Source organism: Dipodomys merriami, unplaced genomic scaffold (genome assembly GCF_024711535.1).
Source record: "Dipodomys merriami isolate MVZ:Mamm:240054 unplaced genomic scaffold, mDipMer1.0.p SCAF_103, whole genome shotgun sequence".
In the NCBI taxonomy this organism is placed as follows: domain Eukaryota; kingdom Metazoa; phylum Chordata; class Mammalia; order Rodentia; family Heteromyidae; genus Dipodomys; species Dipodomys merriami.
In genome coordinates this window covers 3927196-3949483 of record NW_027202305.1, presented here as the reverse complement: position 1 = coordinate 3949483, position 22288 = coordinate 3927196, and the positions used below count along the sequence as shown (strand labels likewise).

Sequence of the window (22288 nt, the reverse complement as noted above, 5' to 3'; positions counted from 1 at the left end):
TGCATTTGAAAGGCCTAGAATCAGCCAGAGAATCAAACTCTCTGCTCCCCCACTTTCTCTGCACAAACCCAGAAAAATCTTTCTCGAAGTTCCTTTATCTGGGAGAAGGAAGTTTCTCCACCAGCAATGGGGGCTTCAGCCCCAGTCAGATGAACAGATGAAGGCTAAAGATCAAGGTCTCTGAGGAAAGCTAGGGCAGAGGCTGTATTTGCATAACAGACAACTTCTTAGCCATTTGTTTCCTCCCTGCCAGCTCCTAGGAAAGAGCTGGCCATCTCCTCAAAGACCAAATCCTCAAGCTCCTCTTCCCCTTTGAAACTTAGGAGCCTTCTATAAATGTTAAACGTCTGGTCCTTCTTTAAATCTCATATTTGGTATGGTTTCTGTGCAGGTGCATGCAAAATATTTGTTTGTCCCTCTCTTGTTCACTTGACCGTTGTTATTGTCAGTTCAAAGGCTGAGTATGGACCTTTGAAAGGACAGAAAGATGCCTTCCTCCCTAAGGGTTCTGCAAGTATCACTGGGGCTCTGGGAACATGGATGTGATTAGGACAGACGGGTGCCTCCCCCGAGCTGCTTGCAGTTAAGAGGAAGATAGAGTTAAGCAATGCATCCTGAGGGGAAGTCTCCAGAGCTGCTCACAGGAGGCGGTGCTTAGAGTGAGCGCTGTATGTAACCTAGCTGGCTAGGGACAGCTGGCTAGTCAAGGTTTGGGAACCCCAACAAAGCCTGGAGCCCATTTCGGTCCTCTATCTCTCATTTCTTACAGCCACTGAGTGAGAAAGACGTCTGACTATGTTTTTGAAATTTTACCCCCTCTCTTCGTGGCTATCCTTAGTGCCGTTTTGAAGAGAGTGTGTGTGCGTGTATTGAACCCAGGACGTGGTATATATTATGTAAGCAACACCCACAGCCCCTATTGCTTTGCTTTATTGTTTAACTTTTGAGACAGGGACTCCCTATATAGGACCTCAAACTCACGCTCCTCGTGCCTTAGTCTCCCCAGTGCTGGGATTACAGGCCTGTACAGTCGCACTAAGCCCTTTGGATTATTTTCTTTTTTTATTACTTTTTTGTCCATTGTGGAGCCTGAACTCAGGGACGGGGCGCTGTCCCTGAGCTTTTTTGCTCAAGGCTAGTGCTCTACCACTTTGAGCCACAGCACCACTTCTGGCACTTGAAGTTTCCTGGTGGTTAATTGGTGATGAGACTCATGGACTTTCCTGCCCAGGCTGGCTTCAAAGTGTGATCCTCAGATCTCAACCTCCTGAGTAGCTTGGATTACAGGTGTGAGCCACCAGTGCCTAGCTCCCAAGTGACGCCATGTGTATAAAAATACGGCACATTGTTACCTCTGAGTGACTTTCCTCATTTCCAGCCCTAGTCTAGCATAGACAGAGAACAGAGACAGCAATATGACATTCAGTCTTAGAGAAGACATACCTATTTAAGGAATATGGCTCAGCGGTGGAACCCTTGTCTAGTGTGCACAATGCTCTGTGGGTCTGTTCTCAGAAACACACACATACACATACACGAATGGATTCAATACTTATCTCTGTGAGTTTATCATCACAGCATCACATAGCATGCATGTTGACTTTTGCCCTGGTCTAGCAAAGTCATGCATATTGGGACAAGAGAGAGCCCCCACCCTGGCTCCGATGTTCATCTTAGGGAGGAAGTGGCAGCTTGTTTACAACCCAGAATTGTTTTTGAAGCTGGGAGAAGTGCTTGTTCACATTACACAATTCTGCTTAGTGACCTTGAGTACAGCTGCCTCTTCCTGCCCCGTCAGGCTTTGGGTGAGGGTCCTGAAGAGGGGAGGAATGGTCAGCACTGTAAAGTCTCTGTGACCAAGTCAAAACTCATCTGATAACTTGTTGTAGAAGCGTGTCTCTAATGCATGCAGTGATGCTTTGATTTAGGGGAGGGGAGGCTCACAATTGCATAACTATTTTATATTCACGATCAGAACCGGTACTCTGAGCTGCCCTTTGAGACAGGTGAGAATTAAGATCCTCATTTTACAGATCAGAGAGCTGGAGCCCAGGGGAGAACATTTGGCCTAGTTCCCAAAGCCAGAAACTTGGGCCTTTGGCTCAAAATCCACTCTAGTCCCTGCTTGGGTAGCACCCAGCCTGGTGGGCTGCTGGCTTGGCGGTGGCTAATGATTGGAGACTGGGGCTTGCAAGGAGGAAATTAACCACGTTCGGTCATTCTCACCAGCCTTCCTGCATTGAAGTTGCAAATCAAAATCAGAACAAGACAAATATCTGGCCCTGCTCAACCAGTTCTTCCTTGTAGATTGCATCAGAACCTGGAGCCAGCAGGTCAAGTGGGCAAAATCTATGCTTGGCAACACGCGTCTCTGTTTTCTGCAGGGGGTCTGACAGGATGGGTCTCACGGGCAGAGGGAAGGAGCGCTGTGGCTTGGTGGGGAGAATTGAGTGGTTGTATGATGATACTACGATAACTGGGTCCAGTGACTTACCAGCTGAAATCCTAGCTACTCAGGAATCTGGGATCTAATGATCATGGTTTGAAGCCAGCCTGGGCAGGAAAGTCTGTGAGACTCTTATCTCCAATGAGCCACCAAGAAGTTGGCAGTGGAGCTGTGGCTCAAGTGGTAGAGCACCAGTGTTGAGTGGACAAAGCTAAGGGCTAGTCCAGACCCCAAGTTCAAACCTAGTACTGTCATACACAGACATAGACAGACAGACAGACAAACACACACATACACAAAGATGAACAGAAAATAATAATCTGATTGGGCATGAAAAATGGGAGAATGGACAGGGGTGAAGTTAAGATGCCCACCAAGTTCCACATGGGGTGGGGTGGGGGCAGTGGAATCCTGGATTTAGGGGGGGTGAGGAAGGAGTTTCCCCCCCCCCTTTCACTCAGTTTCTGTCTCTATAACAAAATACCAGAGACTGGATGACTTATGTGAAATAATGGTTCTTCAAGCTGGCATGTACAAGAACTTGAGGCTGCCATCTGCTTGGTTTCTGGTGATGGTTTTACAGGACTTCCACTCACATTGCAAAGTAGAAGGGCAGCAGGTGCCTGTGGAAGAGACAACAGAGGGGCTGGAGGGGGAGAGGAGGGGGAAGGAAGGACAGTCCTCCGGGAACTGACCTCTCCCAGTGAGAATGGCACGGATCCCTTTCAATGATCTAACCACCTTTGGAAGCCTCCCCTGGCGAACACTGCCAAATTTCAAGTTGATTGCGGAAGAGTCAAACTGAATCAGCAGGGAGGATTTGCTGATTGGAGAAAGAGTTTTCTGGGGGACAAGAGATCAGGGACCCAATCAAACTCAAGTGGCTTGTTGGAAAAGGAGCTTTGTTTTTGGTTGGTCATGGGGCCTGAACTCTGGGCCTGGGCGCTGTCCCTCAGCTCTTCAGCTCAAGGCTAGCACTCTACCACTTGAGCCACAGTGCCACTTCCGACTTTTTCTGCTTATGTAGTGCTGAGGAATCGAACCCAGGGCCTCATGCATGCAAGGCAAGCATTCTACCACTGAGTTACCTTCCCAGCCCAGAGAAGGAGTTTTTGAGATGAACTGAACTTTTCTTCCCTTCCTAACTCTACGGGGGTAGAAGGCCCGACCCTCCAAATGGTCCTATGGTGCTGGTACGTTTCTCCGCAACTTCCCCACGTACTGGCCATTGTGGATGGCCCTGGAATGATGTGACAGATACCTAAGTGACTCTTAGCAGGACAAAAAGAACAGGCCCCACCTCTGGCCAAGGCGTTTAAGAGGAGTGCCTTCAGATCTGCTGACTTCTGTCTCCTTAACAACTAGGATCCAGTCCAGTGCAGGGGAAAAGATAAAATGAGATCATGAAACTGGTAACATGGCCAGTGCATAAACCTGAGGGGCTACCAAGAGAAAAGACAAAACAAAAAAAGCATTTTCCTTGGGGTCTCGCAACCGCAGCTTTATTTCTTTGTGGTTCAGAGAGTCTGACTGTTGGGATGATTTGAGGGGTCATTTGTCCGCCCTTCCTGCTAGGGGCCGCAGTCTGCAAGCCCTGGGGTGGGGCCGCGGATGCAGGCCCATCACCCATCTTCCTCCGCGGCGGGCCGTGTGGGGTGCACGGGCTCCGGTCACCTTGGAGAGGTGGCGCCCGGCCACTGTGGGGTTCCGGCGGTGCGCACAGGGCGCGCTGTCCAGCCGTGCAGTGGCCCCGGTGTGGCAGCCTGGGTGTGGGGGCCATGCTGTCTGTGTCCGGGGCGCGCCAAGCTCACACGTCACCTTAGGGCTTTCCCCGGAAGCCGCCCAGCCAGGGTCCAGGGCGGGGTGGGGGTGGGGGTGGCCGCAGGTCTGGACAGGGTCTGGATGGGGTCTGGACGGGGGGGGGGGGGGGCGGCCACGCGTCTGGACGGGGTCTGGACAGGGTGTGTGTGGGGGTGGCCGCGGGTCTGGACAGGGTCTGGACAAGGTCTGGACGTGGGTCGTCTGGATGGGGTCTCGGTGGGGGTGGCCACGGGTCTGGACGGGGTCTGGACAGGGTCTGGAGGGGTCTGGACGGGGGTGGGGGTGGCCACGCACCTGGACAGGGTCTGGACAGGGTCTGGAGGGGTCTGGACGGGGGTGGGGGTGGCCACGCACCTGGACAGGGTCTGGACAGGGTCTGGAGGGGTCTGGACGGGGGTGGGGGTGGCCACGCACCTGGACAGGGTCTGGACAGGGTCTGGAGGGGTCTGGACGGGGGGTGGGGGTGGCCTCACATCTGGACGGGGTCTGGACCGGGTCTGCGTCGGGGAGACGGCGGGGTCCGGGGGAGACCGCGGGCCCGGGGCTCCCCGAGGAGGACGCTAACTCCCGCCGGCCCCGCGCAGCCCCCGCTCGCCGCAGCGGGGCCGGCGCGCTCCGGGGCGCGCTCCGGGGCTGCCTCGACTTCTCGTCCGGTCCCGGGTGGCGGGGCGGGGCGGGGCGGGGCGGCGAGCGGAGAAAGTGCGCGAAGGGACGCGGCCCTCGCGCACGTGACGGCGGCGCGGAGCGGGGCGCGGCGGCCCCGGCGGCGGGCGCGGCGGGAGGCGCGGAGCCCCGGCGCGGCGCGCGTGCGGATCCCCTCGGCCCGGCCCCCGCCCGGCCCCCGCCCGGCCCCCGCCCGGCCCCCGCCCGGCCCGGCCGCCCGGCGCGCTCCGCGGCGCGCTGCGCATTCTCTCCTGGCGGCGGCGCCACCACCTGCAGCCGCGCGGCCGAACATGGCGACGCGGAGCAGCAGCGGGGAGCCGCGGCTCCGGGCGCTCCGGGCGCTGCTCGCTCTGGTCGCGCTGCTCCTGCCCGCGGCCCTGGGCCGGGGCCAGGCGCACGGCTGGCCCGGCGGCCCCGCGCCCTTCCCTCCGGACCGCGGCTTCCTCGTGGCGCGGGGCGACCCGCGCGAGCCGCGGCTGGGGGCGCCCGGGGGCGCCCGGGGGGCGAACCCCGCGGGCCCGCAGCCGCCCCGGGCGCGGCGGAGCGCGGCCCTGCGGCCCCAGCCCATCCAGGTGTACGGCCAGGTGAGCAGCCCCGCCGCGCCGGCGTCCAGCCTCCGCGCCCCGCACCTGCACCCCTCACCCTGCTACCCGCTCGCCCGCACCCCGGCACCCCTCATCCTGCACCCCGCACCTCTCCGTCCCTGGCACCCCACCATCCCGCACCTCGCCCCCTGCACCCCATCCCGTTTTACCCCGCCACCCCTCACCCCATCACCCCTGCACCCCGCAACTCCTTACCCTCTGCACCTTCACCCCCTGCACCCCACACCCCTTCATCGCCACAGCCCCTGCCTCCCCGCCCCCCATCCTCTGCGGTCGCCTCTGGGGTGCGGGCTTCCCCGGACCTCCGGGCTGGCGCTGCCTCTCTCCCTCCTTCTCCCCTGGCGGGGTGCAGTGCTCACCCGGGGCAGGTGTGGCCTCCTGGGGCAGGTAGAGCAGGGGGTGCGCCCTTGCCTTTCGTCGGTTAGGGCACGGCCAGTTGGCGGTTGAGGCGAGCACCCCTCAATCCAGGGCCATGCCCTTGAGCCCCGCACGGGAGGAGGGGGCCAGGCGCACTGCGCTGAGCCCCAATAAAGATGGGAAACCGGGGGCCGGCCGCTGACCTTGCCTGGCATGTAGGGTTGATTTTTCCTCTTTGTGGGTACCCCCACCCCCCAAGTAAATGAGTTTATTTTGGTCAGAAAGACCCCTCTGGGCACAGGAGGCTTAGGGAGGCTGCAAGGCGCTCGGTGGGCGTTTAATCCAGAGGGTGATTTATTTCTATCCAGGCAGTGGGTTTATCGGATCGTAAGTAATAACGCATTTCTTCCCTTTGATGGCCGGAGTTGCTGCTAGGAACGGCGAGCCCAGTGTGCAAGGTAGTTGCTATCAGAGACGGGAAAATGAATGGGATTGTCTCAGAGGCCCGTGGTTGAGATGGACAGCGGCGGGCGCAGAAGGTCAGCTCGGGAGAAGGTGTTGCCAGGAGTCACAGATGCCTTCCGCACTGCCCCCCGTCAGGTGGAAATGAGAGCATCCGCCCGAGTTCTGCGTTCTCTTCATTTTTCTTTAGTGACTTCTTTTTTCCAGTGCTACATAGGGATATACGTGGATATTCCTATATATTACTGGAGCGAGGATGAGCCTTGCAAACGGTGCCACTCTGTTGTCTTTCTGGTGACTGACTGACTGGAAGTCACATGGGAGGGCTGCTGGCTCCTTGGATGGCAGTCTGCTCTGCCTCACTGAAATTGGAGTCACCTGTCCTTATACGTGCTTCTGAAATAGCTTCTTTCTAAAACATTATATATGGGACTCTAAAGTGTATGTGTGGTGGGGAGTATTGAACCTCCACCTACCCTCAGCCCCTAGGGCAGGGGTCTGTGACTGCTGGGGTAGGGAGAGGGAGGCTAAGTTAGGGTGCTCTGTCCCTTCTTGTCCCTCTTACTCCCTCCGGAAACTAGTTTTGTGTGTTTAAAAAAGTCAGCAGGTACTTGCGTTCCCTTGGGAGACCAGGCTGGGGACAGACTGTTCGGGCTGGCAGGTGGGGGAAATAAACTGGCCCTTGTTCCCTGAGTTTCCCCCCACACCCCAAGCCAAGCCAGCCTAGCTCCCCTGTGCTGGTAGGGGCTGGTGGGAGGAGTTCGTGGAAGGGGCAGCCTTTCTCAGAGCTCGGGCCCCCTGAAGCAGTAGTTTTGGTTGAGGGCGATGCTTTTCTGGTCTCAGTAATAAGCACGCAGGTGCCATTTCTTCATTGAGACTGGTGTGTGAAAAAAAAAAAAAATCTCCCTGGGATTTGGAGCAAGTGGAGGTGAACTCTGTCCTTCTTGGGAGTGACTCCAAAGCCTGGGGCTCTCATGTTTCTAGGCCAGCCAGACTGAGTTTGGTTTGTTTGGGGGATGCAGACTGAGCGGCCAAACTCATCATGAGGATTCCTACCAAACGGCAGAGAGTTTCCTTCCCATGCACTTGCTGTCTGTCCCCTGAGCGTAATGAAAACTGGAATGAACTCCTGTGTGGGTGTTCATGTGCGTGTGCATGCACACACACACCAGTTCTGGGGCTTGAACTCAGTACTTGGTCATGATCCCTGAGCTTTTTTTCTTTTTTTTTTTTTTTTCTCTCAAGGCCAGTACTGTATCACTCGAGCCACAGCTCCATTTTTGGTTTAAGCTGATTAATTGGAGACGGGGTCTCATGGGCTTCCGTGGCTGTGATCCTCAGATCTCAGCCTCTTAAGTAGCTAGGGTTACAGGAGGGAGCCCTTCTCCACCCCAACACCAGCTCAGAAGACTTTGCATTTAAGGGGATGCAGAAGGAGATGCAGACCCGTCAGAACTGAATGCGAACCTGTGGACATACATGCACCACACGCTGCACAGGGGAGTGCTGGCGTAGTGCTGTGGGCAAGGTGAGGGAGTTCCAGGTGATCTGGTAGCACTAATCAAGACAGAAGCGGAAGCTGCCTGAAGAAAGCAGCCTGAGAGGCGAGAGGAAGGGGCCTAGCTTCAGGGAGGAGAGAAAAAAGGTGCAGGGGAATGCTTGCTCTGGGGCACACTGAAATAGGTCCTTCCCATCCTGCTAACCTGTGGAGTAGCCCAGGCTGGATTATTTTGATCACACGCCCTAAGATGTGGAGAGACTGGTTTCTGACATATTACTTAAAGGCATGTTTGTAACAGTGAAAAACGGCGGCCTCTCAGCCATGTGATCTTTCCTGCTTAAGTTCAAAGTTTAGAAGTCAAGCCATGGTGGCTCAAGCCTGTAACCCTAGCTACTTGGTAGAGATCTGTGCATCACTGTTTGAAGCTAGTCATGGTAGGAAAGTCCATGAGACTCTCATCTCCAATTAACCAGCAAAAAGCCAGAAAGTAAGCTGTGGCTCAAGTGGTAGAGCACCCATCTTGAGTGAACCTCACAGTACCCAGGCTGTGAGTTCAAGCGCATATGCATGTGCACACACACACATGCATGCACGTGTGAGACTCTCCATTCAGGCTTCTTTGGGAACCAGCAGTGGCACACTTGGAAGAAAAGAGGCCTGCAGGGCAGGGAAACACATTTGAGTTCTATAAAAAGGGACTCATTTCTAAGGTGGACCTTGGTGAGCCTGTGCACAGATAGTGGAAATGAGTTGGTGCTCTCTGTGGTCCTGAGAATGCAAATGGTTTAGCCCTCAGGTCTTGAAGCCCTGATTTTCTTCTGCTATCTGGGAGTTATTTTGAACGAAGGGCTAGGATTCTATTTTAAAGAATCCTCCCTTTGAAAACTATCATATTGGTGTGTGTGTGTGTGTGTGTGTGTGTGTGTGCGTGTGTGTGTGTGTGTGTGTGTGTGTGCGTGTGTGTGTGTGTGTGTGTGTGCGTGTGTGTGTGTGTGTGCGTGTGTGTGTGTGCGTGCATGCTAATGGTATTGTTTTGAGGGAAAAAAATCCTTTGGAATGAAGGGCAAAGCCCTAGCAGGATTTACAGGTTTATTTTGCTTTCAACAATCTCTCTCTTCATAATTCCTGTATTTTAGAGGCCAGAGAGGATTCAGTGTCCCGATTCTGAGTCTGAAAATAAAGTGTCTTTTACAACCCAAGCCCCTGGGACAAAGAAGCTCCTTTGGAGGTAGAATGCCACTTCTTGGCTTTAGATCTCTTTGGAGCAGATGTTTGCACAATACACGTGCCTGGCGAAGAATCGTCTGTTGGTTTTGAAGGTAGGAGGTTTGACCTGAGCAGTTCTCAGGGCAGCTGAGAAGGCACTGTTTGCTGCTTCAAGGTGACTTCATGGACGAAGACTCGCTTGGCTGCTTGGGTTGGCTCAGTTAGAGGATGTGACCTTAAAAAACTCTACTTGCTGGTATTCAGCACCTCTTCCTGTTGAGTTCTGTGCTGTCTCTGGCCTCTGTATGGGTTCTCAGTAGATTGCATGTCGTGTGTGTGTGTGTGTGTGTGTGTGTGTGTGCACATGCATATGTGCTTGAACTCACAGCCTGGGTGCTGTGAGGTTCACTCAAGATGGGTGCTCTACCACTTGAGCCACAGCTTACTTTCTGGCTTTTTGCTGGGATTTGAGCCTAAGGCCTAGGCACTGTCCCTTAGCTTTTTTGCTCATGGTTGGTGTTCTACCACTTGAGCCACAGCTTCTTTTTCACCTCTTTGGTGGTTGATTGGAGATAAGAGTCTTTTGGACTTTCCTGCCTAGGCTGGCCTCCAACTGTGGTCCTCAGATCTCAGCCTCCTCAGTAGCTAGGATTGATTCTAGTGTTGAGTTGCCAGTGTTCTGCTAGCTTGCATGTTTTGGAAAGGAGAATGAAAGCCCTGGAAGGTGGAAGGGATGGAAGGTAAGGATCATAAGAAGAGTGACATTGAGAATTAAAGGGAAGATGAATATCGTTCACTTGCTTTGCTCACCTTTTGGGAGGAAATGCAGGGTTACCACACACAGTTTGTGTGGAGTAGTGTAAATTTCCTTCCCTTTTATGCCCTGTCTATCCTGAGCCTCTTCTCTGCTGCCAACCACTGCTACCAGGTTTTCGTATATCCTCTGCATCTATCTACAGTGTGCACGTACCTAAAATTATGAACGTTACCTGTGGCCTCTGGTATCATGAATAACAAGATTAACTTTACCTATGAACTATATTTGTGGCATTATAATTAAGGAATCAGGGTGTTACTTGAAGTATCAGAGTATCACAAAGACAGCAACCTTTTTTTTCTCCAGGCTGGGGGAAAGGTGATAACTCCTTTCTCATTTTCCTCGGAGGGTTGCGTGAGCCAGGATTGCAGAACGATGGGCTTTCTCCTTCTCCTTGCTTGGAGAGATGATGTCTGGCTGTTCCCCAGAGAGGCAGAGCCCAGCCCTGGGAGAAGAGCAGCATACAGAGATCACGGATCTGGGTTTTAACTTGTGTTCTTTTTGCCAGTATTTTCATTGCGTCCTGTTAAAGGAAGTGAGTGGTGTGCTTAATGAATTGCTCTGAGACCTGGGACCACAAGGCCGATCCTAAATGATAGGGAACATCCCACAGCCAAGGGTGGATGCTGGAAAAGTATTTCTTTGTCAGATCTTCCTCTTGTTTCCTTAGAGAACACTGCCAGCTCGGCAGTGCCATTGTTTAACCCAGGTAAGTATTATGTGAAGCTGGCCTGCATCTGTCCACTGTGACTGTGGGGGCTGGCTGGCGTGCTAATCAGCCAGAGAGCATGGATCTGACACGTAATTTATTATTTGCTTTTGTTGTGCGTTTTAGTCCTCTTTTTTTCTTTTAAAGCATCAGTTTACTTTCTTAATTAGATTTTGCTTAAGTGAGTATTAAAATGAGTTTGAGCTTCTGGTATTGGAAGTGGCTGGCATAAATGTGTTCAGGGAAAGCCTGAATATTTGACAATAATTCTGGTGCAGTTCATGGAGAGTTGACTGTGTGGCCATGTGTTAAAGCTGTGGTATGGCACTGACTTGCCCTTCGTTGATTTCGATTTCAGTAAATGTGAGGAAGGTAAAGGGAGAGCTTTGGTTTAACACCTGAGGCTTAGCATTTCTCTGGAAGTGGTCTGGGCTACATGTAAATGAGAATGGGGCCTTCCTGTGCAGTCTCTGGGTACGCTAGGATCTGCTGGTGGGTGGCATATGCAGTCCAACCACGTACATGTGAAAATCAATTTCCCTCTGTTTAAAATGAGCCACAGTTAATTTCGACCTAATTTATTGGTTTATCGACCTGTGAACCTTGGGCCTTTTGAAGAAGTGGCCTGGGCGGCCTTCTAGCATCAAAGTGGCTGATGATGCTAAAACCCAGAAAAGGAGAGGCAAGGCAGGGCCGGGTGAGGCGGGCTGCTGGTCATGACCACGCCTCGGGTTTCATCCTGTGTGATGGGGAGACACAAGGAATGCCTTGTGCATACTGGAGTGGGCTCCATGAAAACGGGATCTTCTATCACAGCCACAACAGTGAATCAAACTGGAATTGCAGGGGTTGGAGGCATGGCTCAGGGGGTAGAGTGCGGGCCAGTGAATGAAAGCATCAGATCAAGAGTTCCATTCCCAGTCTTGAGCAAAAAAAAAAAAGTAATAACAAAATCTTATTACCTGCTGGGTAGTTGTTAAATAACCATTCGTTATCCATTTATCTGTGATTCGTCATATATATTATTGATGTCTATCTATGATTAGCCCTATGATCTACCTATTATTTACCTACCCGCCCATCTATGTCTGTATCATTTGGTTCTGGGGGTTGAATCCAGGGCTTCATGCATGCATGCTAAGCACATGTGCTAACACAGTTCTACAACCCTCAGCTCTGTGCAGTTGTTAATTCTAGCCATGCCCATATTACCACTGGATGATGCTATTTCCCTGGCCTCTTGATGGGCCTTCAGTGAAGCACTTTCTGACCAATACTTGTACAGTGATGTCCGCCTATCTGTGTGTCGATGTCTCCTAGCCCTATGTGGTACTGGCTACGTGGAATGTGGCTCCTGTGACTTGAAGTTTGCCTTCATTTGAAGTTTCATAGCCACGCATGGCTCCTGGCTCCTGTTCAGCCACACAGGAGACATGTACCCAGCCACGGGCAACCACTGCTGCCCCAGAAAAGTCAGAGCAGGGCCCACATCTGAGTGCACTGCGGAGGCGCAGAGTGAAGGCAACAGGTAAGGGCTTTGTCCAAACCCTTGGAGGTTGTCAAGTTGGAGACCAGGGGGCTCCTTGCTAGGCAGGGGTGCGTCAGGAGACCATGGCGAGCAGGCGGGCACAGTGGTCTTGGAGACCTCTGCTGCTCTGCTTGTGACTTGCTTGTGCAAACAGCCGCCGGTACCCAGGCAGCGCTGAGACGCTGGGGCGCTGAGCAAATCGCGTGCACGCTGTGTAGCTTTGAGAGATGTAAACACTGCTTTTAACAGTGGGGCCATCTCCCCGCCCCGGCCCTTCACTTCCTGTGCTCTTGTTGACTTACCTCAATGTGGCTGGGCCTGTCTTTCATCCTTTCAACCCTTCAGGCTGGCACGAAGAGACAAACAATAGAAGCGTGTGGTCTTCATCATGGCGTGGAAACCTCCCCCTCCTTCCTCGCTGCCCTTTAACTTAGCATGCTGCCGCCGCCGCCGCTGCCGCCGCCGTTGCTGCTGATGCTGCTGCAGGCTCTTGGCTTGGAAAATCAGGACCCTTCACTGTGATTTATCTCCAGTCCCCGAATTAGATTAAAAACACAGCTACGAATTCTCAGAAAGGCAGGCTGATGTGATTATACCCCAAATCCGAGTGGCAGACAAGGGCAATAAAAAGATGTACATACATCAAACGGGTTTGCTGTTGTGGAGGGTCGAAGTACTGATGGTTACCCCCTCCCTCTCCTTTTTGTAAAGAGGAGGGGAAGGAGGAGGAGGAGGAAGAGGAGAAGGAGGAGGAAGAGGAAAAGAAGGAGAAGGAGAGGGAGAAGGAGAAGGAGAAGAAGAAGGAGAAGAAGAGGAGGAGGAGGAGGAGGAAGAGGAGGAGGAGGAGAAAGAGAAGAAGAAGAAGAGAAGAAGGAGGAGGAGGAGGAAGAGAAGAAAGAAGAAGAAGAAGAAGAGGAGGAGGAGGAGGGCGGTGGCAACTGGTCAGGCTTCAGCTGTTTAGGAAGGAGTCTAGCCTGCTGTGCAGATTCCTTTGTCTCAGTAACTGCAGAATGAAGGGAGGAAGTTGGCCAGGCTAATTCTCAGGTAGAGGCAGTGGGTGAGAGCCAATGAGGAGCCTGCTGTCTGGGTTTAACAATGTCAGGGATTCTGGGGTGACCTCTACCCCACTTGGGTGGGCTGTGAGCTGAGATCGAGTCTTGATGAGAAATTGGGCTCTGGAGAACCCCTGTGTCCAAGGTATGAGCTCATCTGGCTTAGCCGGGAGGGCCTGGGGGAGCAGACCCCCGGCGAGAGCCTGGCTCACGGACGTGGTCTCTGGGGTCTCACAAGGGGCCCGTGTATGGACAAGGGGCCCAGATAGCCAAGGACCCTGCAAGCCCCACACAGACGGCGCTGGGGTCTGTGTGACCTGACCTGCTGGGTTAAGGATCTCAGCCAATGGCCTTTGGGGTGGTAAGGGAAGGCGGGTGGGGGATGGGGGGAATGGGGACAGATCAGAGCTGGGTGACTGCCCTAGGTTCCCTGGGGGAGTTTGGAAGGAGTTGAGTATTTTAAATCTGTGCCCAATTAATTGAGTAACCTGAGACTCAATGTAAGGTTTACCTCATTGATGTACAGTTAATTCCCTGAAATTCTCTCACCGAGAAGTTTTAAAAAATGAAAAGTTCTTGCAGTACACAGGGTGGGTGGTGATGGTGGGGTGGGGTGGGGGGTGGCGGTGCTGGTGGCGGGAAGATGGCTGCAGGAGCCAGGCCTTGGGCGTCTGAGGGAGCCACTGGGGTGCCTGCGAAGGTTGGGGCAAGGTGAGAATAGTCAAAACAGAGTTAGCAGGAGGAGAGGGGGTGAGGGGTGCCACGCTGTCCCTGAGCTTTCCACTCAAACTTTACCGCTTGAGCTACACTCTGGATTCTGTGTGTGTGTGTCGGGGGGCTGGGGTTAATTGGAGAGAAGAATCTCCAGATGTTCCTCCTTCCCCGGGCTGGCTTTGGGGCAAGAAGAGATGTTGATGGGTGTTGAAATTCATGAACTGCACTCATGGTTTATCTGGCCGTGGCTTGTAGTTGTCTTGCAGACCTGAGTTTCTCTTCAGCTCTTTTCCTGTGTGACTATTTCACAGCTCAGGAGTGGAGGAACGCCTCTCCCCCCCACCCCTGCTCCCCCAAAGTTAGACAGCTAGGAAGATCCCCGCGTCGGAGTCCAAGACCCAAACCAGGCCTCTGACATGTTTCCCCTGTGTCCTGGTGTCTTCCTCTTCATGACCTGTGTATGTGAGTCTGTGCACCCCAATCCAGAGGACCCCTCTAATCCCACCCTTCCTGGCCACACTGGCTTTTAAACTTTGCAAAAGCAACAGCTCCCAGGGCACTTCCTGTCCCTGGCCTTTGCTTTAATCTTGCTTTAGTTTCTGCACACTCTCCAGCTCTCCATTCCTTAATCCCTTCCTTGTCTTCCACCTGATACCGGTACTGGTTCCGTGACTTTCCCCGAAGAACCTTGTCTCCACCGCATGGAGTCAGGTCATCGTGTTAACAACTGGGATTGTTCTGGAATGTGCTACTTCATGCTGGTTTCTGGCCACTAATGTAAGAGAGACGGGAGGCTGGCTCTACAAGTCTGCTGCTTTCCCAACACCTAGAGTAGCATCTGGGTTATAGTAAATGCTCAATAAATATTTATTGAGTGAACAAGTTTTTATGGCAAAGCTGCAGAGCCAAAGAGGATGCGTGTGGAAAGTGAGTGGTCTAGAATCTTCTCTGATCTCATGGAAGTCACCGTGGGGGAGGCAGAGGCAGGAGGATCACTAGTGTGAGACCAGCCTGGCTGCATAGGTAGGTCCTGGCTGAGCAAACACACACACAGACACACAGACACACAGACACACAGACACACAGACACAGACACACAGACACACAGACACAGAGACACACACACACACAGACACACAGACACAGACACACAGACACACACACACACAGACACACACACACACACAGACACACACACACACACACGCACACACACGCACACGCACACACACACACACACACACACACACACGTCTGTGGTGAACTCATGGCAGTAGGGAAGAAGATAGGAATGAGATGTCAACTCTTAGTTTAGGGGCATCCGCTCTTCCTTTGTCCCCTGGTCTGTAAAATGCGCGAATTTGCCAGCCAAGTGGCAGGTCGTGTGTGGGGAAGGGTGGACGCTGCAGTGGAGTGGGTGGCGAGGTGGCGGCCGTCCTCCGGGCCTCGGAAGCGGTATCTCCGCCTCTCCGGAGGTGGACGGCCGCGGGGGCAGCGAGCTGCCCACAGACAGCGACAGCGCGTCTCTGTAGGCTCACCGGGCGATCTGCGCCCTCCCTGCCCGTCCACCTCACGGTGGGAGAAAGGCCGTGGGTGGGGCCTCGGGAAGGCCGCCGTGTCGGGGTGTGGCGGGCAGGGGTGATGTAGAGGGATGGACAGGATATTTGTGTTTGTGTGTGTGTGTGTGTGTGTGTGTGTGTGTGTGTGTGTGTGTGTGTGTGTGTGTAGCAGACTGTCTTGTGTGCAACACCTGCCTCACAGACTGTTCTGGAAAGAAGCTGAGTAGGAGGGGTGAGGACAACAGGTGTCAGGGCCATCTTGAATTTTGGGTCTGAGCAAGACAAGAAGTCATTGGTGACCCGGCGCAGCCCCCATCTCCCCTTGGGAATATGTACCTCAGGGACCATGCAGACCGGTGGCTTTACCGGAAAGTTCTCCCGGTTAGACCCGCCTCCCTTCCCTCAGGGGTGCCCTGCCGGTAAGACATGCGTTAAAGAACCTCTCCAGGACCCGTGTGCCTACCTCCTGCACGCATGAGTGCGTGAGTAATCACCACCTGTGCACAGCGCCCTGCGCATTTCCCCTTTCTATTTATAACAGCCGCTTTCCACCGGAGGTTCGGGTAGCAGTTAGGCTCTCCTTCCCTCCTTCTCCTCTAAATAATACGGGCAAATCACGCCACCTCTTTGGTGGCGTGTGGGGGGTGGGGAGCAGGACAGGTGCGTGTGTGTGTTGGGGGGGGGCGGGAGATGGGGGTGATGTTGGGTAAAGACCAGGAGCTGGGCTGAGGTGTGGGAGGTGACAATTGTTCTGAGTGGAGCCCGGGCTTGTGGCTGAGGCTGTGGCCGGGGCCGGGGGGTGGGGGTGGGGGGGTGGGGAGGGGGCTGGCCGGGCTGCTGCTGATAGTGCTTTGAAGGATTGCTTTGGCCAGAGACCCAGTCCCCAGCCCACCCCCTCTATGACTCACTGGAGCTGCCTTATTTTGGTAGCGTGAGGGCTGGAGAGGAGAACTGAGTGGAGCGTCCTCGGAGTGGGATCCACATTTGAAACGCATAGACCCCCGCGTGGCCCTGTGGATCCTTTACGGGCGACTTCCTGTCACTTAGCTGTGGGGAAGAGAACACTCCCTGGCATTTCCCATGCTGTGCCATCACCTGCTCCGTCGACTTCCAGAACATTTCTGTCACCGCAAAAGAAAACCCCTAACCATTCTCCCTCCTCTCCTCTTCCCCGCATCCCTCCCGCAACTGCTCTTCTGCTTTCTGTAAGTCTCCTGGACAGTTTGTAGAATGGACTCCTGAGACCTGTGACCTTAGGGGCTTATTTTCCCCCACGTCAGTATTGTTTGGGGCTTTGTGCCCATGAACGCACCGATGAGTATGGTGGAGTCCCCAGAACCACCCCAAGTCCCCTGACGATCTCTCCACAGCCCCAAGAGTGACCTTCTGACCACTCAGCCCCAGGTTCCATCTGAAGGCAGGGAATGAGTGATTTGTGGGGCTTTCTAGCCGGCAGAGGCCCCGTGCACCTCCCAGACGCCACCTGTCCTTGCCGAGATGGGCTGTGTTCAGAGATGTCCTGGTAGGCCATCTTCTCCCTTGGACTTCTACAGGAAGACCCTCAGCTCCCCCCCCCCCCCGCCCCCGCTGCCTTCATAGTTCCCGCCGACTGCATCTCATTCACCAGCCTCCGGTCTGCGCTGGGAGCCGGGGTGGAGAGGGCAGGTTGTTTGTGCCCCGGGGTTGTGGTTATAACTGACTCCAACTCGAGAAGTCCCACTCCCACTCCCCAGCCCTCCCTCCCGGCCAGTGTGTCATCTGAGCCAGTGTGTGGGTGTGGGCTGTGCTGGAAGAGGCTGGTGTGACACCCAGCACACACACACCCAGCTCACACACACACACACACACACACACACACACACACACACACACACACACACACACACACACACAGATTCTCCAGTATGCTGGGCACCAGTAGTTCATGCCTACCATCCTAGTTACTCAGCAGGCTGAGATCTCAGTTCAAAGATATTGTAGGCAGAAAAGTTCATCTGCAAAAAGAAGGAGCAGAAAGCAGAGTCGAAGGTGAATGTTGGTGGGTCACACCTGAAGTCCTAGAACACTGGGGATTGAAGTCAGCCTGGGCAGAGAATTCCTGGAGACTTCATCTCCAATTAACCAGTCAAAAGCTGGGCTGGGGGTGTGCACTCAAGAGGTGGAGCTCCAGGCTGGCCTCCCCGCCCGCCTCGGCTGGGGACCTCTGGGCTGGTGATTGCCCGGGCTGCTTTGTCTACATCTCTCGGCCCTTTCCACAGGGAGCTGGCGGGAGAAGCCAGCCTGGGGTCTTGGGGCTTCATCCTGAGGGGTAGGATGGAGAGGGAGAGGGTGACGCACTGAACAGACCACATGTCTTCTGGCTGGTTCTCCCCTCTGGCGGCCCCTGCCCTCTGAGGGCGTCAGTTCTAGGCACTGACCCAGGCAGAGCTGGGCACCAGACGCACTGCGTTGGGGATGGGTGAGCTGCTACTCACCAGGGATCTTGATCCTTTCTTTCCTGGCTGTCCCTTTTCAGGCCGCTCTTAGGGACAGAAGTTCATCTAACAGAAAAGGTTTTTATTATTCAATATTATTTTTAATGCTGGGGCTAGGGCTTGAACTCAGGGCCTGGGCGCTGTCCTCAAGCTTTTTTTGCTCAATGCTAGAGCTCTGCCACTTGAGCCACAGTTGTACTTCCAGCTTTTGGGTGGCTAATTGGAGGTAAGAGTCTCATCGACTCTCCTGTCCAGGCTGGCTGTGAACTGTGATGATCAGGCCTTAGCCTCTTGCGTTGTTAGGGTACAGGAGTAAGCTGCAAGTGCTGAGCAGATGAAGCTTGCTTGCTTGCTTTCTCTCTCTCTTTTTCTAAATAGATGTGTTGCCCAGCTTGCCTCCTGGAAGCCTTCCTCACAGGAACATCTGACGGCATTGTGATGCTGTCATTCGTGTTCAACTGATTCCTCCTCCTTAGGCTCGCTTGGCAGGGTCTCCTGAACCTTCCGTCCTCTGCCTGGAAGCATCTTCTTCCTCCTTTCCATCCTTCTTTCCTCCTCCCATCCCTGAGTGCTCTGTAGCCCATTCAAAGGGTTGTTGCAGGGTTGTCTCCCAGGAGCGCTTTCCCAGTGTCTGTGAGGATTGCTCAGTGAATTCTGGAGGGGCTTTTCACCCCAGACTCCTGGGAACTTGAGTGGCCCTGGCAGGAGCCTGGTCTGGTGTGTTACTGGCCTGATCTGCATAGTTCTGTGGCTTCCTCCTCGGTTCTCAAGGTGAGGGTGGCGCTGAAGGACGACAGGCTTGAGCTCAGATCCCTAAGAGCCTGTACCTGCGGGCTTCTGACGTGTACATCCTTCTAGATTCTTCCCAGAAGCCTGGGCTGGAAGAAGAGAATGCTAAAGGAAGGTCAGAGGAAGGCTTCACTTAGGGTTAAATAATCCATTTCTGATTTTTATTTGTACTTCCTTGATGTTGACTCTTGAGACTTCATCTATCAGTAATTCGAAGTGGTTTTGGAATGACATGTTTTCCTTTAAGAAAAAAAAATCAAAGGCCTTTTTCTCAAAAGAGGTCTCATTTGAAATGTTTGTTGAGATAAGTTCAGATCCTGGATCAAATTAGATGCAGGTGCTTAAAACCCAAAGCAGAGTCGTTACAGATTAGCTCCCTGGTTGAACGCTGCCAAGTTTGTGGCCCAGGTGTTTGGTTTCACCCTGGTCCCTCTCCCTCTCCCTCTCCCTCTCCCTCTCCCTCTCCCTCTCCCTCTCCCTCTCCCTCTCCCTCTCCCTCTCCCTCTCCCTCTCCCTCTCCCTCTCCCTCTCCCTCTCCCTCTCCCTCTCCCTCTCCCTCTCCCTCTCCCTCTCCCTCTCCCTCTCCCTCTCCCTCTCCCTCTCCCTCTCCCCCCTCTCACCCCCCCCGTCGTGTGTGGAGGGAGAAGGGAGGGGGTGGTCATGGAGGACGGGAAAGGGGGAAGAAACAGCCCTGTGTGGAGAGAGGGCTTCCTGCTGCAGAGCTGGGAAGAGAGAGCGCTCCTGATTTGATCTCATGATGAATCCTAGAGTGGCGGCCTAGGGCAGGGGGGTGAGCTGGGACCCTGCCACAGCTCAGCCGTGGCGTGCTCTGGATGTCTGGGACAGCCGGGGTGGCTGGTGCACCGGAGAGAGCACATGCTCCCTCCCAAATGGTGAAGAAGCCCAGCCAGAGCCATGCGACCAGTGTTCTGTAAAGCAAGATGGATCTGAAAGAACTGTTCCTTATTCTGAGGTGATGTCTCTCCTTGGCGTTCATGGACGGACGCCGAAAACCCAGGGGTACACTTAAAGTCCCAGCTTAAACTTCAAATGTAAACTGGAACTAAGAAGTTCGGACTGTAGGTGCTCAGAAAATGCTCCCCCCCCTGCCTCCAACCTGCCAGAACCCATAGGGGGGAGGGGAGAGGCAGGGGGGGGGGATGAGAAGGGACTGTGCCTTGGCTCGGCTCTTCTGCAGGCCTGGAACATCTTCCCAGAGCCCATTGCCTGGAACCTCGATGCCTCGCGGGCCGGCGAGAGTGTGCCATGACCTCAGACAACAAAAGAGGAAGCCATGGCTGGTCACGCCGCTCTCACACCACGGCCGTTTTAGTTAATGGTGAAGTAGAAGTCGTCACCCAGTCCTCCTACTCCCTTTTTATTTTCCTGGTGTATAAAAGTCGGTGTCTGGGAGTTGTTGCTAGCAGCAATTCAAAGGCCATTTCGGCTGAGATTGAGAGGTATTTCCTTACTTGGGACACTTAAGTTATAAATCTAAAAAAACTGCTAAGGAAACCATGCTGGGCCTCCCCCGCCCCCCCCCACCCCCCCGGGCTGAAATTGAATCATAGTGCCTCTTGGCCAGAGAAAACACTGCTTTGCACAGAGTTCAGAACCCCATGCATGTGTTTAATTTTAATGAACAACTAATTGTCCATATTCCTGGGGAATGGCGTGATATTTTAGAACCTGTGTAATGAAATACACTTGGCATATCCAGGTAATTGGCACATCACTTTTAATGTGTATTATTTTCTATGTTGGAGCTATTCAGAGTCTTTGTTTTAATTAATTAATTAATTTTTGAGGTACTGGGGCTTAAACTAATCCTACTAGGCAGGTGCTACCACTTGAGCCAAGCCCTTACCTCTTTCTTCCCTCCCTCCCTCCTTCCCTCCCTCCCTCCCTTTCTTCCTTCCTTCCTTCCTCCCTCCCTCCCTCCCTTCCTTCCTCCCTCCCTCCCTCCCTCCCTTCCTTCCTTCCTTCCTTCCTTCCTTCCTTCTTTCTTTCGTTCGTTTGTTCGTTCGTTCATTCGTTCGTTCGTTCGTTCCTTCCTTCCTTCCTTTCTCTCCCCCCCCCCTTTCTTTGATAGGGTCTTGTATTATTTCCCAGGGCTAGACTCTGACCTTGATTCTCCTACATATAGCCCTTAGTAGCTGAGACTGTAGAGCATGTTTCCATACTCTGATTGTTGGTTGAATTGGGGGTTATATGTCACTAACTTTTTTGCTACATTGACCATGAACCTTGATCGCCTGATCTCAGCCTCTGAAATAGCTGGAATTACAGGCATGGGCCGCTGCACCCCGTGGCCTTTTCTATTTTGAAATAGACAATTAATTGTATCAACCATGTTATTCCGTCATGCTGTAGAACATTAGAAGTTACTTCTTATGTCCAGCTGCTCCCCTGCACCCGTACGCACCCTCTCTGGTGGGGATGTAGGCCATGCAGCCTGAGTGCACTGCGCCCTGCGTCCATGCAGCATCCGACGTGCGTGGCTGTCATTCACCATGGGTCCTGATTCTCTGTTGGTCTCTTCCAGGTCAGTCTGAATGACTCCCACAATCAGATGGTGGTGCACTGGGCTGGAGAGAAAAGCAACGTGATTGTGGCGCTGGCCCGAGACAGCCTGGCCTTGGCGAGGCCCAAGAGCAGTGACGTAAGTACTTGTGCTGCTCTGTAAGTACTTGTGCTGCTCTGGGTGCCCCTTGGGGCTGTCAGCTGGCCGCTGTGCTTGTCTGGGATGGTCAGCAGGCACTGAGGGGATGGGCAGGATTAACTTGGCACCGGATGGGGTGTGGGAAATGACGGATGTAGCCCTCCTTTTCTGACCCCAGGCCAGAAGCAGAACCCCATGCTCCAAGCAGAGGTTGCAGGGTTGCTCCACAGAGGGCCCGATTGTCTGTTTCCAAGTGTTAGTGTCCTCTAACTGTCACGACTGGGTGGGCTGTTGACCTGGATTCTCTCGTTTCTTATTTTATTTTTGTGCCGGTACTGGCCTCGAACTCAGGGAGTAGGTGCTATCCCTTTTTTGTTCAATGCTGATGCTCTACCACTTGAGCCGCAGCTCTGCCTTTTTTGCTGGTTAATTGGAGATAAGAGTCTCATGAATTCTCCTGTTCAGGCTGGCTTCAAACTGTGATCTTCAGATCTCAGCCTGCTGAGTAGCTAGGATTACAGGTGTGAGCCACCAACACCTGGGTTCAAAAGGTATATTTTGCAAGCTAGGTAGAACTTCAGCACTGTTGGATAGTTTGGATAAATAGGGTCTTCATAGCAGAAGTGATTCCTAGGTTTCACTGGAGATGTTGGAGGCGGGGGTGGGGAATGAAGCCCAATATTGAGTTCTCCGTGGGAGAAATGTCATCTGACCCTCTAGTCAGAGCCTCAACACCCACAGCTCATATCCTGAAACTCCTGCAGCTCTGAGTGAATCAGGAAAGCCAGCCTGTCCTGTCGTAGGTCTAGCCAGTCCAGTTCTTGCTCTGTCTGAATAGTTGAGTCTATCTCACCGGGAGTGAGTCCTATTGAACATTTGAAATGATGAACTCTTCTAGAATGAAGTATGAGATACGATTAAAT

General features: G+C 53.5%; 1 protein-coding gene across 1 annotated transcript in view; it reads left to right on the top strand.

The window, feature by feature from the left end:
- Positions 1–5162: 5162 nt before the first annotated feature.
- The window catches only part of LOC138810258 (sortilin-related receptor-like), a 121105-nt gene continuing 103979 nt past the window's right edge, over positions 5163–22288 (top strand). Inside the window, exons 1-2 of the mRNA XM_069997396.1 lie at positions 5163–5514; positions 21249–21365. Of these exons, the coding sequence (XP_069853497.1) occupies positions 5221–5514; positions 21249–21365 (411 nt within the window). The 5' untranslated portion in view covers positions 5163–5220. The remainder of the gene's footprint in view (positions 5515–21248; positions 21366–22288) is intronic.